The 15601-nt window shown below is 36.5% G+C and overlaps 1 protein-coding gene across 1 annotated transcript; it reads left to right on the forward strand.

The window, feature by feature from the left end:
• The first annotated feature begins 9362 nt into the window (after positions 1-9362).
• On the forward strand, positions 9363-11837 carry LOC141702308 (MADS-box transcription factor 23-like). The gene is made up of 7 exons (XM_074506004.1): positions 9363-9559; positions 10527-10593; positions 10844-10908; positions 10993-11092; positions 11190-11231; positions 11640-11732; positions 11808-11837. Exons 1-7 carry the CDS (start codon positions 9378-9380, stop codon positions 11835-11837), a joined length of 579 nt encoding a protein of 192 aa, XP_074362105.1. The 5' UTR covers positions 9363-9377.
• The last annotated feature ends 3764 nt before the right edge of the window (positions 11838-15601 follow it).

Raw genomic sequence — 15601 nt, forward strand, 5'->3', positions numbered from 1 at the left:
GGGATGGTAAAAAATTATCCAAGGATTTTTATTATCAGGGAGCCAGGTTTCCCTGTTAAATTCACATTATGCTTTGAAAGATGGATTTCTTAACTTGAGAGACTCTTGTGATAATTTAATTGCTAAGGTGCCTATGACCAAGAATCGTATGTTTATCCTCAAAATTGAAAATGATGGTCCAAAATGTTTAAAGCCTTATGTTTTGGAGATTCTTCTTGTCTTTGTCATCTTAGGGTTGGGCACTTAAATTTTGAAGGATTAAATTCAGTATCTAAGAAGCACATAGTGAATGGTTTGTCGCCCATCAATCTCCAAATCAAATTTGTGAATGATGTCTATACGGAAAGTAATCAAGAAGGAGTTTTCTAAATGAATCTATGACAAGACGCAAATGATTCAATTGAACTTATTCACTCGGATGTATATGGGCCTTTTAATCCTATATTTTTATAGCAAAACTGTTATTTCTTATTATTTATTGATGATTTTAGCCGCAAGATATGGGTGTACTTCTCAAAGAGATGTCTCAAGTTTTGGATACTATAAAAAATTCAAAACCCAAGTTGAAAAGCGAGAGCGAATGTCAAAGAAAAGTAATTCATTAGGATCGCAGGAGGCGGAATTCAATTCAAATGGTTCTTAAAAATCTGTGAAGATCATGGAATAAGAAGACCCATAACGATGCCAAGATCACCTCAATAAAACGGAGTCTCGGAAAGAAAAAATAGAAGTTGTCTTAATATGGCTCGAAGCATGCTAAAGAGCAAAAATATGCCTTAGGAATTTTGGGCCGAAGCGGTAGATTGTGCCGTTTTCTTGTATATTGATGTCCAATAAGAGGTGTCAAAGGCATGACTCTACAACAAACATGGAAAGGAAAAAGACCATCTTTTACTCACTTACGAGTTTTTGGAAGCATAACTTATGCACATATCGATGATGAGATTACGAACAAAGTTGGATTAAAAAGTGAGAAGTATGTCTTTGTTGGCTATAATGAAGTGGAGGTCAACTATGTGAAGTCCCAAGCTCAAAGATCAAATCTTTGACATCTTTACAAGCCTCTCAAGAGTGACGTCTTCAACAAATATCGGAGCCTGCTTGGGATAGTCAAAAATTAAGGAAGGGTGTTAAAAATAAAATATAATTTTTTACTTGAAATAATAGAAGTGTTTGGATTAAAACTTGTTGAAAATCGAGCCGAGACCCGGCTGGATTTATAATTTTAAAAGTTAATGAGATAATTGTTTTGTCCTTCCGCATGGGCTTCCCAAGGATGGGCTCCCCTGCTGGTATCTTAATCTATTTACAAATGTCATAATTCAAGGCATAAATAAATAGCAATTAAACATTCATTCATAAATAGTGGAAGATGAGTCAAGTACATGCTTATGGCCTCGGGGAGGTAACCTATATAGCACTACCCCGGAAGACTTAGGAATATTTTAATAATACTAAGTCTAAAAAGAACAATATAACTGATAATACTTGCGGAGATGCTCCGCATTCTAAGCTCGTGGGATCAACTTGTCCTGCATATCATTGAGATGGTAGGTTCCATCCCAGAATATTGATTTTATCTTGTAGGGGTCTTCCCAATTTGCCCCAAATACTTCATGGATTCACCACCTTGGTGTTTGGCATGACCCGGCGCAGAAACCCAAGTCTCCCGCTTTAAAAGTCCGTGCTCGAACCTTCTTGTTGTAATATCGAGTTGTCCTCTGCTGATATTGTGTTATCCTGATATGAGCATCGTCTCGAGTCTCCTCAATCATGGTCCCAAGTAGAGATGAATCATGTCCAAGTAGAGATGATGGTTTAGCTTTATTCGCCTCCGAGTCATAATTATCCCTTTGAAAGGATCCATAGGAAGAAGATTGTGAGCAAATGATTGAATCAACGAACACTCGCATTATGCGAAGAGAGAATACAAGAACGACGATGCGAGCTCATGGCCGCCCGGCTCGCTAACGCGAGTATACATTGCAACAATTGTTATTAAGCAATAATGTGAGCCTATTTCACTTAAGTTTATCCATTAATTCATTTTACTTGTTGTACATAAAAAGTAACGCCGGCATATAAGAGTGTAAAATAAGAGACAGGATGATGTGAACTGGTGGGTTCAATGCTGGCAAAGTAAAAATACCTGACATATCCGGCCAAGGCTTTGATAAACCTGGGCCAGTAGGGGCACATTAAAAATAAAGAAAATTAATGAGGAAATTGGGCTAGCATGGAAAAATAGGTGCGAGAACAGAAGACTTGAAAACAACTATAGGTAAACATAAGTTCAGAGTTGAGGCCCGAAGGAAAGATACATAAATACATACGCAAGGCAAATGGGTTGCCCATTCCCCATCAAAAAGTTCATCAAATTAAATTAAACTAAGGCTTGTTGGCATCTGCCTCTTTCTGGGCCTGCTCAGCTGCTACCCGAGCCTCCTTTACCATCTTGGCATCCATCTCCATCTCCAACTTCAGTTTTTTGGCATTTCTAGCCGTACCTGCGCCTAGAGCACCCCAATCGAAGTCAGGAACCTTACTAATAAAAATATTTATGAAATTTCTTGCTCCCAGGTTTCTAGCATCGGCAAGAGCGGCCTCCCGGCTCGCGGTCAAGGCAGACAACGATCCCTCCATCTCCGTCACCTTCTCCTTGATGGCCTCCTTCTTCCTTCTAGTCATCCGCGGAAGGTTGTGGGTTTTTTTCTACTCCCTAAGCGCCTTCTCATGAGCAGAGACTGATCAAATATCTTTTGATTATAGTTGTTTACAAGTTTGACCTTCTCCTGCCCGTGCTCATTAACCTTGCTCTGAAGGGACTTCACCTTAGCATCCAACTTCAAGTTAGCCTGGCTGATGGCTCGAATTTCTCGAGTCTAAACACCTGGAGGAAGTGCACCTGGGCAGCGGCCTTGGTCAATGCATCATTATTGGCCTTAAGAGAAGTTGAGGTCCAATTTTTTAGGTCCTGGTTGCTGACATTGGACCGCAAGCCGGACAAACGTGGTCTCGACCGCACTAGCAAAGGAAGAAGTAGGAAGAGGGACATCGGCTGGAACAGTTCTTTTTGGATCAGGCTCACAGGTTTTCCCGTCCTTGCGGCCGTGACACCTTTTTATGATGTACAAAGCGATAGCCGCCGTGTATCCATTCGAGTTAATCTGAAGCGGGCAAGCTGGTAGTACTCGTACACATCTTTGATGAAAGGTGGAGATGTGAAGAAATTCCTAGCCTGACTAGGAAGTTGGACAAGACCATGCGAGGCACCCTACCTTCATTTTCCTGATGGTTGAATGTAGCATCGTGTGCGGCTTGGGGAGAATCACCTGACCCTCGAGCTGGAACTGGTCAATGATGTAAGCCAGATGCTTCTGGGTAAGTGAGGGGGCCAAGTCACGGCAGACGAGGACTTTTGTCTCTTCCTGGGCCGAGGTAGAACTTTCCTCCCCATCTGGAATGATTTGCTTCCTAAAGATGATCTCACCCTCGAGCTCGGGCTGAACAGGATGCACTGGTTCAGGACAGGCAGCGGGGGCGGAGGCATAATTGCATACATTAACCTGACTTATGACATCAGCCACCTCCTCCCGCATTGGAGGGTCGTAAGACCAATGTGAGCCATCCTCTTCACCCTCGAGCCCTAGAATGGGTATTTTGCGGCAGCTAGCTTCTTTCCTTTATTGGTGTCATAGTAAGCGCTGCCCAGATCAATGTTGACGGATTCAGAATCGAGATAAATGAGATCGAGGTCATTGGCTGCAACTTACTTAAGGTGAGCCTCTCTCTCTCAAGCCATTTCCCTCATAATCTCCTCTGCCCGCTCTTTGTCAATAGGAGTGGGCTCGTATCTTACAAGTTCCTCTATTCCAAGTGATGCAAGAATCTTGGAGAGGTCCACGAATCTATTTCTTCAATCGTAAATGTTGGTCTCCCGTTATAATCTTCAGGGTTGGGGTCGAGATGGATGTTCAGCGAGGTGGAACCACTGGCTCGCTTCTCTTTTTCAACTCTAGCTATGTTCATGGCTCCATGTGGGTTGATAGTAGAGCCAGGAGAAATAGGTTGGCTAAGGCGTCCAAAAATGAAGGTGAGCTCGCGTTGGAAGTCTTTTGAGCCTCGTTGCTCAGGTGGATATTGATTGAGAGGACAAGGGGTGACCGAAGAGTGATTCGGACTCGAGAAAGAGCGAGACGATCCATAGGAGCGGGCTGAAGACGCACTCGACATCTGTAAAAGATGGTGACTATTAGTGTTTGGCCCTAAAAAATGAAAATAGAAATGGGGTCGCACCTTAGTGTCCTCGCGTCGCACATGAAAATAGGATCGCACCTAAAAGTCTACGCGAGCTCATGGGCTCGCATCATGGTGTTGGTAAGTGTGTTAAAGCGGGCTCGTATTGAATACATAGTGTGTGCTCGAATGTGGCATGATAAATGATGAACAAACAACAACAAAAATGGGTGATTGTGGATCAAAATAGTACATAGATGATTCAAACGAAGATCCTGAAGAATCTAAGGCCGAGAGTAACGCCGGCGGTAGACGGTTCTTGTGGTGATGAAGGTTTTAGCCAAGGTAGATCCTTGAGCAAAATGAGCAGCAATTTGTTAGTGTTTTTGGAAAGTTAAGAAATGAAGTTTGAAGTTCACATATTTATAGGGGATAGGAGAGAGAAAGAGGAGTGACACGTGTTATCATCTCAGAGGTTGACACAGATCCCCATGCCAGTTGTCTTACAATATTAGGCATTCAAAGATACGACCATTGGATGGCGTGCGAGGCAGCCATGTGCGACTTCATGGGCTCGCACTACTCGCAGGAGCAGAAAAGTAAATGTTGAAAAATTCCTAGCCCCACAAATACGACCAGGAATTTTTGGGGGTAGTTGTTATGCCTGCTTTTGGGGCATGGCCCATAAATAGGTCCATATGGGTATATTGAATTATCGGGATTAAATAAATGGATGCATGAGTGTGGGCTCATAAGCATATTTGACATGCATGTTGCGCTTATAGCGCCAACACATGCATGTTGAGCCCGCACATGCGTGATGGGCTCATGAGCAAATACATGTTGGGCTAGCGCATGTGTGCTGGGCTCATGAGCTGATGTGTGATTGGGCTTACAATATGCGAGTTGGGCTCATGGGCTGGTAGCGCGAGCTGGGCTCGTGCACTAGCATTTAATGAAATAACGATGGGAAGACCCACTAGTGGGTTGAAAGAGAGTAGGTGCGGACCGAGGTGACTAGACCGACTCCCACTTAGAATAATTTATCTGAAATATGGAAAATAACCCATAGATGATTGGGTTGTTGGTGAATTTCGGGGCCGAGACGGGATATTCCTACAATCACGGGAATAAATGCGTAGATATCGCGATATTGTAGGAAGCGTGTGGGGAAGTAGAGGTTTACGTGACTAATTGGCTGAAGCCTGATTTAAGTCTGGGCTTGGGCTGTAAGGGTAGAAAAACACTAACCCTAACCTAGATGACTTGTTGCCTAAGAACTACGTGAGGCTTGATCCCTATAAATAGGGTACGTAGACACTTGTATGAGATATGAGTCGATACTTGATAGAGAATAACGAAAACCTTATTCTTTCTTGAAGAGTCAACATACAAGCTCAGCCACCATCATAGATAACATTCCTCCGCCTCAAATCACCATATTCGATCTTTATTCCGGCGAATAACCTCCAAAACACTGTTATACGAAATTCTCCCTATAACACACCTTACTCCGTCATTTTTAAACAAATTCACCTTCTGACACATTGGAGTGCGCACACTTTTACAACCCTCTATATGAAATTTTTTCAAGATCTCATTTGCATACTTCTGTTGACATATAAAAATTCACCTTGATTTTGCTTGATTTCAATCAAGAAAGTAAGACATTTCTCTAAGATCCGAAATTCAATGCTTGCATCATATCTTCCTTGAACTTTGGTATAAGGTTTAATGTTGCTGCCAGTTACCAAAAGATCATTAACATATAATGATACAATAATGAGATCATTTTACTCACTTTATTAAATAAAGTGGACTCACTAAGCTTTTAACAAAGCCTAAGTTCACAAGTATTGAAACTATAATTGGATAAGTATCTCAGTTTTTTTGGAATACAACAAACTTATCATCGAATTGGATTTATATCGAATTATTATTTAATCCATTCGCTCATCAACATCCCATCATCGATTAAGAGCAAAATCACACTAATATCACACGAATTAAATTAAAACAAAAATCTCAACTTATTACTTATGATTTTCAATTAACTTAAAGCTCGTGAGTGACATTCATATAAAATTTTTAACCATCCTAATGTAGAAGTATCTAATATGTCAAAAAAAATGAGAAAGAAAAAGACCCGGAACCAAGATAAAATAATCAGAGACCACGTTATAATACTTTTGTGTTAGCTATATATATTGTATATACAAAAATAATTGACCAAGATATTTCGGAATTTTTGATGAGATGACCAGGATTTAAACAAGTTAGAACATCGTGGGTGTGAGTAGGGTGGTAGATATATGTATGTATATATTTCTAATATATAAATGTATGTATGTATATGCATGTATGCGTATATATACAGACATAAAATTAATTGAGCATAGTGTTTCTATAAAATATAGCATTTTAGGCATCATTTTTTACTCAAAAATTAAGTTTAAATTGTTTAATTTACCTTTGCGTCACACTGACTGATATAATTCTTGTAATATCTTAAAAATCAAAATAAATGCTTCCAATATCAGACTAATACAATAATTAAAGATATCAATAGAAGAATTAGTAAATAGATCTCCTCTTTAATAATGATATCAAACGATTTAATCATTTTGAATGGTACTAACACTCATCGGAGATAAAATACAAGATGCCGACTATATATAGAATACAATTTTTCGGTTAACTAACCATAACACGAACAAAATAGAAAAGAATATAATATCTCACGATTCGGGTTTTAAGAACCATAAAATGGAAATGTTAACACAAAAAATGCACGTAAATGTAGGCTTTAAACTTACCATTGGATAAGTATCTCAATTTTTTGATCGATAAACTTATTGCTAAATTCTATATACATGACTCGATCAATATCTTAAAATCAATTTAATATGGAACAAACACCTCAAGTTATATTTGACGATTTTTATTTGATTAGAGCTCGTGTCGGACATATATCGGAGATTTTTATCATCCTCGTCGTTGGGGTACCTAATCAATCGAGAGAAAACGAGAGAGAAAAAGACACACCTACATGTGAAATGGGATAACACCCACATACATGTTATATATACAATATATAAATCATAATGAATGACCGAGATACTTAGGGTTTTTAGATGGAACGGTCAGGATTAATTCGGGTTATGATATTCGTGGGCTGGGGAGGAATTCGTAATGAATGTCAGAGATATTTAGGGTTTTTAGATGAAACGGTCTGGATTAATCCGGGTAATGACATTCGTGGCCTAAGTAGAAATTTATTGAGATTTTCTAGGTACGATCATTAGTGGGCCGGGTAGTATGTGTATACTTTTTTACGAGTGTGATTTTTTTTAAAAAAAAAAAGTATTAAAGTTATCCTGTTTTACCGCAACTAAAACTTAAAAAAATATTATTTAATAAATATAAAAATTCTCTCAAAAGAATTATTTTGTCAAGAATAGTTTAATTTCAAGAGTAATACATTACTTTAATATCATCTTTACTAACTTTATCTCGTAAAAGATGATATCTTGTATAGATATTTTTTATTTAGTATGGAAAACTAATTTTTTTACTTAATTATATTTACTATATTTGAATAAAATCACAAATATTAATCGGTGTAGCATCAAATTTGATCATAAAATTTTCTAGTACTTGCTTTATCCGTAGTATTCGGGCAAAACACTCGGTCGTAGTTATATAAAATTTCAGGAATTGACATAGAAATTGAGATTCTTTTGTATTAAAACCGGTAAGTGAAACATTTAGATTAAAACTTAGATGTATCTGTTAATTTAACATGTTTTCTAAAATATCAAGGCGTTAGAATTAAACTTTACTACGATCGTGTATTTCCTAAAATCCCCCTCTTCAACCAGGGTTATTATATCATGATAAATTACAAGTTCTCCTAAAATGTAAGGAGTTAGGGTGTCATAGGTTTTTTTTACAATCAACTTATAATTTTAATAAAGTTAGGATAAAAGTTGTACTTTTAGAATAACTAAAATAAACCTATAAAAAAATTGATAAAAAATATTGTTTAGAAAATTCATTATTATTGTACCGTTGAACTTTAAAATTTTCAAAATTTAAATAAATAATAGGGATAAATTCATGTTTGGACCAACTTGTGGACTATTTTTTTAAAGAAAACCTGATTCTAGCCCATTCAAAAAAATTCCATGAATAAATGTTCAATTCAGACCAAACCAATGATAATAAAATGAAATGATCATCGTGCGAGCAGTGCAGTTTTTTTCTCAAGATGAAATTTTCAAACCGCTGTCGCACTGCGTAACTTCATAAACCGCATTAATCATACCATGAAAATGTAGTGCAGTATGGTGCGGTTTGTACGATTTATATATATTCAAAAAAATAGTTATTACATATAAGTATAATAAAAATTTAACTCATATAGAGGCTAAGACTATTATGTCCTTGATATAAAATAAAATTATGTCGGTAAAATTAATAATATTTAAGCTAGGTACGATTTGAACCACATTGTTAAAAATATCAAACTGCAAACAATATTACATCGCGTGGTTTATCAAAAAATTCAAATCGCATCATAAAAACTAAAAACCGCATTTTACGGTACAATGTGACGATGAAGACGATTTTTGCGGTTTGTGCGGTTTGATAATCACTCATACTAAAAGAGGTTTATCTCTTTGAGAAATCTCAACCATTTCAATTGAAAAAGAAGAGAATCAAATATCTGTATATTTGAATTAAATTTGAGGTATCTAATATTCAAAAAAGATAATGTTATATCTAAAAAGATTTTATTAAGATTATTTATTATTTGCTACAATAATACAAAAAAGATACTCAAATAATTTTATTATTATTTTTTTATCATGAAAAGGAAATAAATAGAAAAAGGGACACACTTGATACAAAGAAAATTACTAAAGGTGTCTTAAAAGAGGAGATTGTGTATCATATAAAATCTATTGCCCCATGCAAATTTGTCTTATTAGCTCTAATTTCCCCTTTTTGCATTTCATATTCCATATTTTTCTCCTTTTTTAGAATAACTCCAGAATAAGAACCTTATATATAGTTTGAGAGAATCAGAGATTGACACATAATTTTTTGTGAATTACAGTAAATAAAGACAAGGAGAGATGGGTCGGGCAAAGCTTGAAATAGCGAAGATTGAAAATGCCAACAGCAGGCAGTCCACTTTCAAGAAGAGAAGGGCTGGTTTAATGAAGAAAGCTCATGAGCTTTCTGTTTTATGTGATGCTGAGATCGCAATTATTGTGTTCTTAAGCACTGGGAAGCTTTTTGAGTTTGCTAGTTCAAGGTCTACTTTCTCTCTCTCTCACCCCCCTCTCTCTCCCTCTCACCTCTATCCCTCTCACCTCTCTCTTTCTTCTCTCTCTCTCTCTCTCTATCTCCCTCCCTCTTTATTTTTTTTGATCTCTCCCTCTCTCTCTGTTATCTCTCTCTCTATTTTCTATCTCTCTCTGTTTTCTTGATCTCTCCCTCACTCTTTTTATTTTGATTTACTTCTGTTATAATTTGCTGCTGAATATGTTTATTTTGACATGTTATCTTTAATTTTATTGCCTTAGGTGTAACATAATTATAAGATTACTGTGGCTGCTAATCTTGCTTTATAAGGGGTTTTAATTTAGTATATATGCTTGTCGGTTTTAATTAATATATCTGTATTTCTGCCTAAATTGATGAAATCTTGTTGTTAAATATGATGGCATTCTATAATCCGATATGAACTATGTGTTGCTGCGTTGCTCTGTATCAATGAGAGTCATATCTGATATGAACAATGTGTTGCTGCGTGGCTCTGTGTCAATGAGAGTCAAATCCGATATATTTGAACAATTTTTAAAGTCTAGGGACAAGTTTTGACGGTTCAAAGTAATTAATTAAACATGAGAAGATGTCTGAATGAATGTTGATTGATAGGAGAGTACTTCTGCTTTATAACGAAGCCTTTTCACTAAAGATATCTTGTTTAGATCAAAGTGACCTAATACTAGTAACATATCAAAACTTGTTAGGCAGTTGGGGCTTATAATCAACCAAAATGATCTCTTCTTGAACCCTACATTGATGGAGGACCATTTCTCACCGGAGAACACGGGTGGATGGTAGATGCTTAGTATAGTTCTTGAATATTATCTGCGAGAGACAATATAAGCATATATCCATGTTTGTTTTTTGGATAATCCTGTGTACAATAAGTTCTTTTGTTGGTTAGTGTAAAACATTTTGTTAGTATACTTATCATTTCTTCACTATTGCAGTATGGAGCATACACTTGCACGATTCAACAAATCTGTAGAATCGAAAAATTCTGCAATCGAGCATAAGGTACTGGTCTTTATTAAAAATGAGTGTCATTTTTAACAATGATGGGACTCTTACATGGCATATTATAGTACTCTTAATTGCGTAATTTCCTTATTGATCATCTTATTCCACAAAATAGTCACTAGCATGATATGCTCATTGTTGTAGTTGAACATTTCTATAAATCAACATACGTGATGCTCATTGTAGTTGAACATTTATTCTAGTTTTAATTTCTTTATTTGCCTTCATGTAATGTACTACATTTCAGGGTAAGGATGTTTTAGAAGTGGAATGTCTGAAACAGGACATTGCAGATCTCCAACTAAAAAATATGTAAGTTTCCTTATACCTGCCAAGTCGTCAAACAGTTTTTTGGAAGAAGATACTTATTGCTATCATGTTTTTCATTTTCTATAGGCAGTTATTGGGGAAGGACCTTACTGGCTTGGGCTTGAAAGAATTGCAAGAGTTGGAGCAGCAATTGAATGAAGGGTTATTATCTGTCAAGGACAAGAAGGTTTATTTACGCATCTCCCTGTAACTTAATATATCTATAAAGTGAATTGTTTTATGCAGAAAAACGGCTATCTTAACATAATGTTAAATTATTTCAGGAGCAACTACTGATGGAGGAACTGGACCTATCTAGGAAAAAGGTACAAAGTTACAGTTTTGATCTTCTATACAGTTATGACTAGCTTCAAATTGTTTGATGAAGAAATTACGTGAATGTATTCAACCTTAAGAATAATTGGATGTAAATATGACTCTGATAATTCTAGTAATGTACATAGGTGATGTCCCATGTAGATTTGTGTTTTTATTTGCAAGTCAAATTCGCAGATTAAGTAAACAATATAGTATCTTGCAATTTATTTAGCCAAAAAAAAGTGTCCTGCAAGTATAGCGATCAATATGTACAAGAAGCATGATGCTAGACTGCAAGAAAGAGAAAAGAAAAATTACATGACTGATGTGGTGTTTACGACTAATGAAAGACCACAACATGTATTGTTGTATCGAAAGAACGTTATAACTAATTTTTTCACTTCCCTCACTACCAGGAACAGGAGTTCATAATGGAAAATGCTACCTTGCGCAGAAAGGTAAATCAATTATCCTTTAGAAGAATTCGTTTTATGTTCTGTCCCATATACGTAGTTTCTAAATAATACTGTAACACTTTCATTTTTGTTTGATATATTGGTTTCATATTTTTAATATGATTGCAGATGAGTGGCTTCAAAGTTTTTTCCCCTTAAATGCGTTCCCAGAGTCAGGCTACCTTGAACGTGAAGTGCCAAGGAATGAGCATGAAGTGCTAAAGAAATTGTCTCCCAAAAGACAAGCATCCTTAAGTCAGAATACAGAGTGTCAAACTGAAGATGAAAATGGAGAGTTTATGATGACCTTATTCCTCGGGTAATTCAACTTCTTAAGAAGCGTTGTGCTTTGATTTTCAACGATATCCAGAGAGTATTTCATTAGCATTCTTACATTGTCTTCCCCTTTTTGAGTTCTCTCAGTCTCATTAACGATAACATTTTATCGTATTCAGTCAGTTTAATTCAGTCTTTTTGCATGCACAGCCCCCCCTCCTGATAATGGTCAAAGGAAAAGGAAGACTCCGGAAAAAGACACTGAAACTCCTTCTGGTACTTCCCACAGTCAGATTGAGTAATGATTCCTGCCTTTTGTTGCTTGCCGAAGACCATTTTGAAAATGGAAGTAATTTTGAATATGCATTAGTTGTCCGACTACTTAGCTTCGTATATGACCTCCTCCCCCTTCTCTTCCCCTTCTGATCAATGATTTTATGATGTTCTGGTAATTACATAGATGATGATCATTTTATAGTGAAACGTTTTGTGGGGTAAATTTTGAAGACAAAAGTTGTAGTTATAAGCTACTCTTTTTGCTTGGGTCGCAATTAATATTTTGTTCATTTTGTTTCTTGAGACTAATGTTGAAGTTGGAAGAGAGGTATTCTTCCCTTTATTCAATTAGTACTTTGGGGTGCTTTACGAAGCATACATTCTGATCTTGGCAATTTCTATTGGAGTTGTTTATGAAACATATGTGCTACATTATGTTTTGCTGGTTTTGTTACTCAGAGACTAATGTCAGAGTTATTAATGAGACACTCTTCCCTTCATTCAGCTCATACTTTGAGATGCTTTTGTAACCCGTACATGCTAATTTGGGCAATCTCTCTCGGAGATTTTTAATGGAGAACATATGTGTTAAATTGATATTTTGCTGGTTTTGTTATTCGAGACTTATGTCAGAGTTAGTAACAAGATATTCTCCCGTAGCACTCCTCTTGATCAACCTCTTGATTAACAGATAAAAGAGTTTCTTGAAAAAGATGAGAATCGCGAGGATAAACTAGGTCATCTAACATATCAATATCCCACTCTTTCGTACCCGCCTCCATTTGACTAGAAAGTTTTCTGATGCAAGAGACCGGGATGGTAAGAAATTATCCAAGGATTTTTATTATCAGGGAGCCAGGTTTCCCTGTTAAATTCACATTATGCTTTGAAAGATGGATTTCTTAACTTGAGAGACTCTTGTGATAATTTAATTGCTAAGGTGCCTATGACCAAGAATCGTATGTTTATCCTCAAAATTGAAAATGATGGTCCAAAATGTTTAAAGCCTTATGTTGGAGAGTCTTCTTGTCTTTGGCATCTTAGGGTTGGGCACTTAAATTTTGAAGGATTAAATTCACTATCTAAGAAGCACATAGTGAATGGTTTGTCGCACATCAATCATCCAAATCAAATTTGTGAATGATGTCTATACGGAAAGTAATCAAGAAGGAGTTTTCTAAATGAATCTATGACAAGAGCAAATGATTCAATTGAACTTATTCACTCGGATGTATGTGGGCCTTTTAATCCTACATTTTTATAGCAAAAACTGTTATTTCTTATTATTTATTGATGATTTTAGCCGCAAGATATGGGTGTACTTTCTCAAAGAGAAGTCTCAAGTTTTTGGATACTATAAAAAATTCAAAACCCAAGTTGAAAAGGAGCGAATGTCAAAGAAAAGTAATTCATTAGGATCGCAGGAGGCGAATTCAATTCAAATGAGTTCTTAAAAATCTGTGAAGATCATGGAATAAGAAGACCCATAACGATGCCAAGATCACCTCAATAAAATGGAGTCTCGGAAAGAAAAAATAGAAGTTGTCTTAATATGGCTCGAAGCATGCTAAAGAGCAAAAATATGCCTTAGGAATTTGGGGCCGAAGCGGTAGATTGTGCCGTTTTCTTGTAATATTGATGTCCAACAAGAGGTGTCGAAGACATGACTCTACAACAAACATGGAAAGGAAAAAGACCATCTTTTACTCACTTACGAGTTTTTGGAAGCATAACTTATGCACATATCGATGATGAGCTACGAACAAAGTTGGATTAAAAAGTGAGAAGTATGTCTTTGTTGGCTATAATGCAAGAGCAAAGGGGTACAAACTTTACAACCCCTTCAATGGAATTTTTTTATTAGTATAGATGTTGTGTTTGATGAAGAAAGCTCATGGGATTGGAGCAATGCACAAGAAGATTATAATTTTTTCCCATTTGTTGATGAAGAAGATATTGAAGAAAATTATGGCAACATATCACTCCTTCCACATCACCATGAGCAACAAGTAGTGATGGAGAAACCACTCCTTCATCTTCTTCAAGTGATAGTGATGAGACACCGTCAAGTAACTATAGAAGTCTTCAAGAAATTTATGATGAAACGTATGAGGTTCCCCCATTTCCGACTTAATTCTACTTTATCTTCTAGCGAAATCTGAACCAACAAGCTTCAAAGAAGCCGTGCAAGATGAAAGGTGGAAGAAAGCAATGGAAGAGAAGATTGAGTCTATCAAGAAGAATGACACATGGGAGTTAACAACCCTTCCTAAAGGGTAGAAGCTATTGGTGTGAAATGAGTATATAAGGTGAAGAAAAATGCTCAAAGCATGGTTTAAAAATACAAGGTAAGATGGTTAGCCAAAGGTTACAATCAAATACATGGAGTAGATTATGATGAAGTATTGGCACTGGTTGCAGGAATGGAGACTATAAGGCTAATAATCTCGTTAGCGGTAAAAAATAGATGGAAAATTCATAATGGATGTAAAATCTACCTTTTTGAATGGTGTTTTTGAAGAAACTGTGTATGTGGAGCAACCATTGGGATACATCGTGAAAGTACAAGGAAAAGTATTAGTTAAATAAGACCCTATACGGATTGAAATAAGCGCCAAGGGCGTGGAATAGTAGACTTGACAAATACTTTCAATCTTAAGGATTTCACAAGTGTCCTCATGAACATGCTCAATATGCCAAGGTTACAAAAAATGAAGAATTTCATCTTGCGTGCTTGTATGTGAATGATTTAATATTTGCGGAAATAGTCCTAGTATGTTTGAGAAATTTATGAAAGACATGAGAAGATTTCAGATGACCAACATTGGGCCTATGTCTTACTATCTTGGCATTGAAGTGAAGCAAATGAATGATGGAATACCAATATCACAAGGAAACTACACAAGGGAGATTTTGAAGAAGTTCAAGTTGGAAAATTATCAAGCCGTTAGCACCCCTATTGAGTGTGGATCAAAGGTGTCAAATTTAGAAGAAGGTGAGAAGGCGGATCACCTTACTTCAAAAGTCTTATGGGAAGTTTGAGATACTTGACATGCACGAAGCCCGACATACTTTATAGTGTTGGACTTGTTAGTCGCTACATGGAGACTCCAACAACACCACACTTGAAGGCGGGTAAGAGAATTCTTTGTTATCTTAAAGGTACGATGGATTATGGGTTATTTTATCATCGTTCTAATTAGTTCAAATTTGTTAGATACTGTGATAGTGATTGGGGCGGTGACATTGATGAGCAAAAGAGTACCCCCGAATATGTGTTCTTTATGAGTGACACATCTTTTTCATAGAGTTCAAAAAAACAACACATTTTACTTTATCTACTTTTGAAGCGGAATATGTGGCGGCATGCT

The sequence above is a fragment of the Apium graveolens genome, unplaced genomic scaffold (assembly GCF_009905375.1).
Source record: "Apium graveolens cultivar Ventura unplaced genomic scaffold, ASM990537v1 ctg4868, whole genome shotgun sequence".
Classification (NCBI taxonomy): Eukaryota; Viridiplantae; Streptophyta; class Magnoliopsida; order Apiales; family Apiaceae; genus Apium; species Apium graveolens.

Bases quoted from the DNA above. Each gene is read 5' to 3' on its own strand.
- LOC141702308 (XM_074506004.1), top strand. From the start codon at position 9,378: ATGGGTCGGGCAAAGCTTGAAATAGCGAAGATTGAAAATGCCAACAGC. The intron at 10,594-10,843 runs GTACTGGTCTTT...ACTACATTTCAG, and splicing joins ATTCTGCAATCGAGCATAAG to GGTAAGGATGTTTTAGAAGT. The intron at 11,733-11,807 runs GTAGTTTCTAAA...ATATGATTGCAG, and splicing joins TTATGTTCTGTCCCATATAC to ATGAGTGGCTTCAAAGTTTT.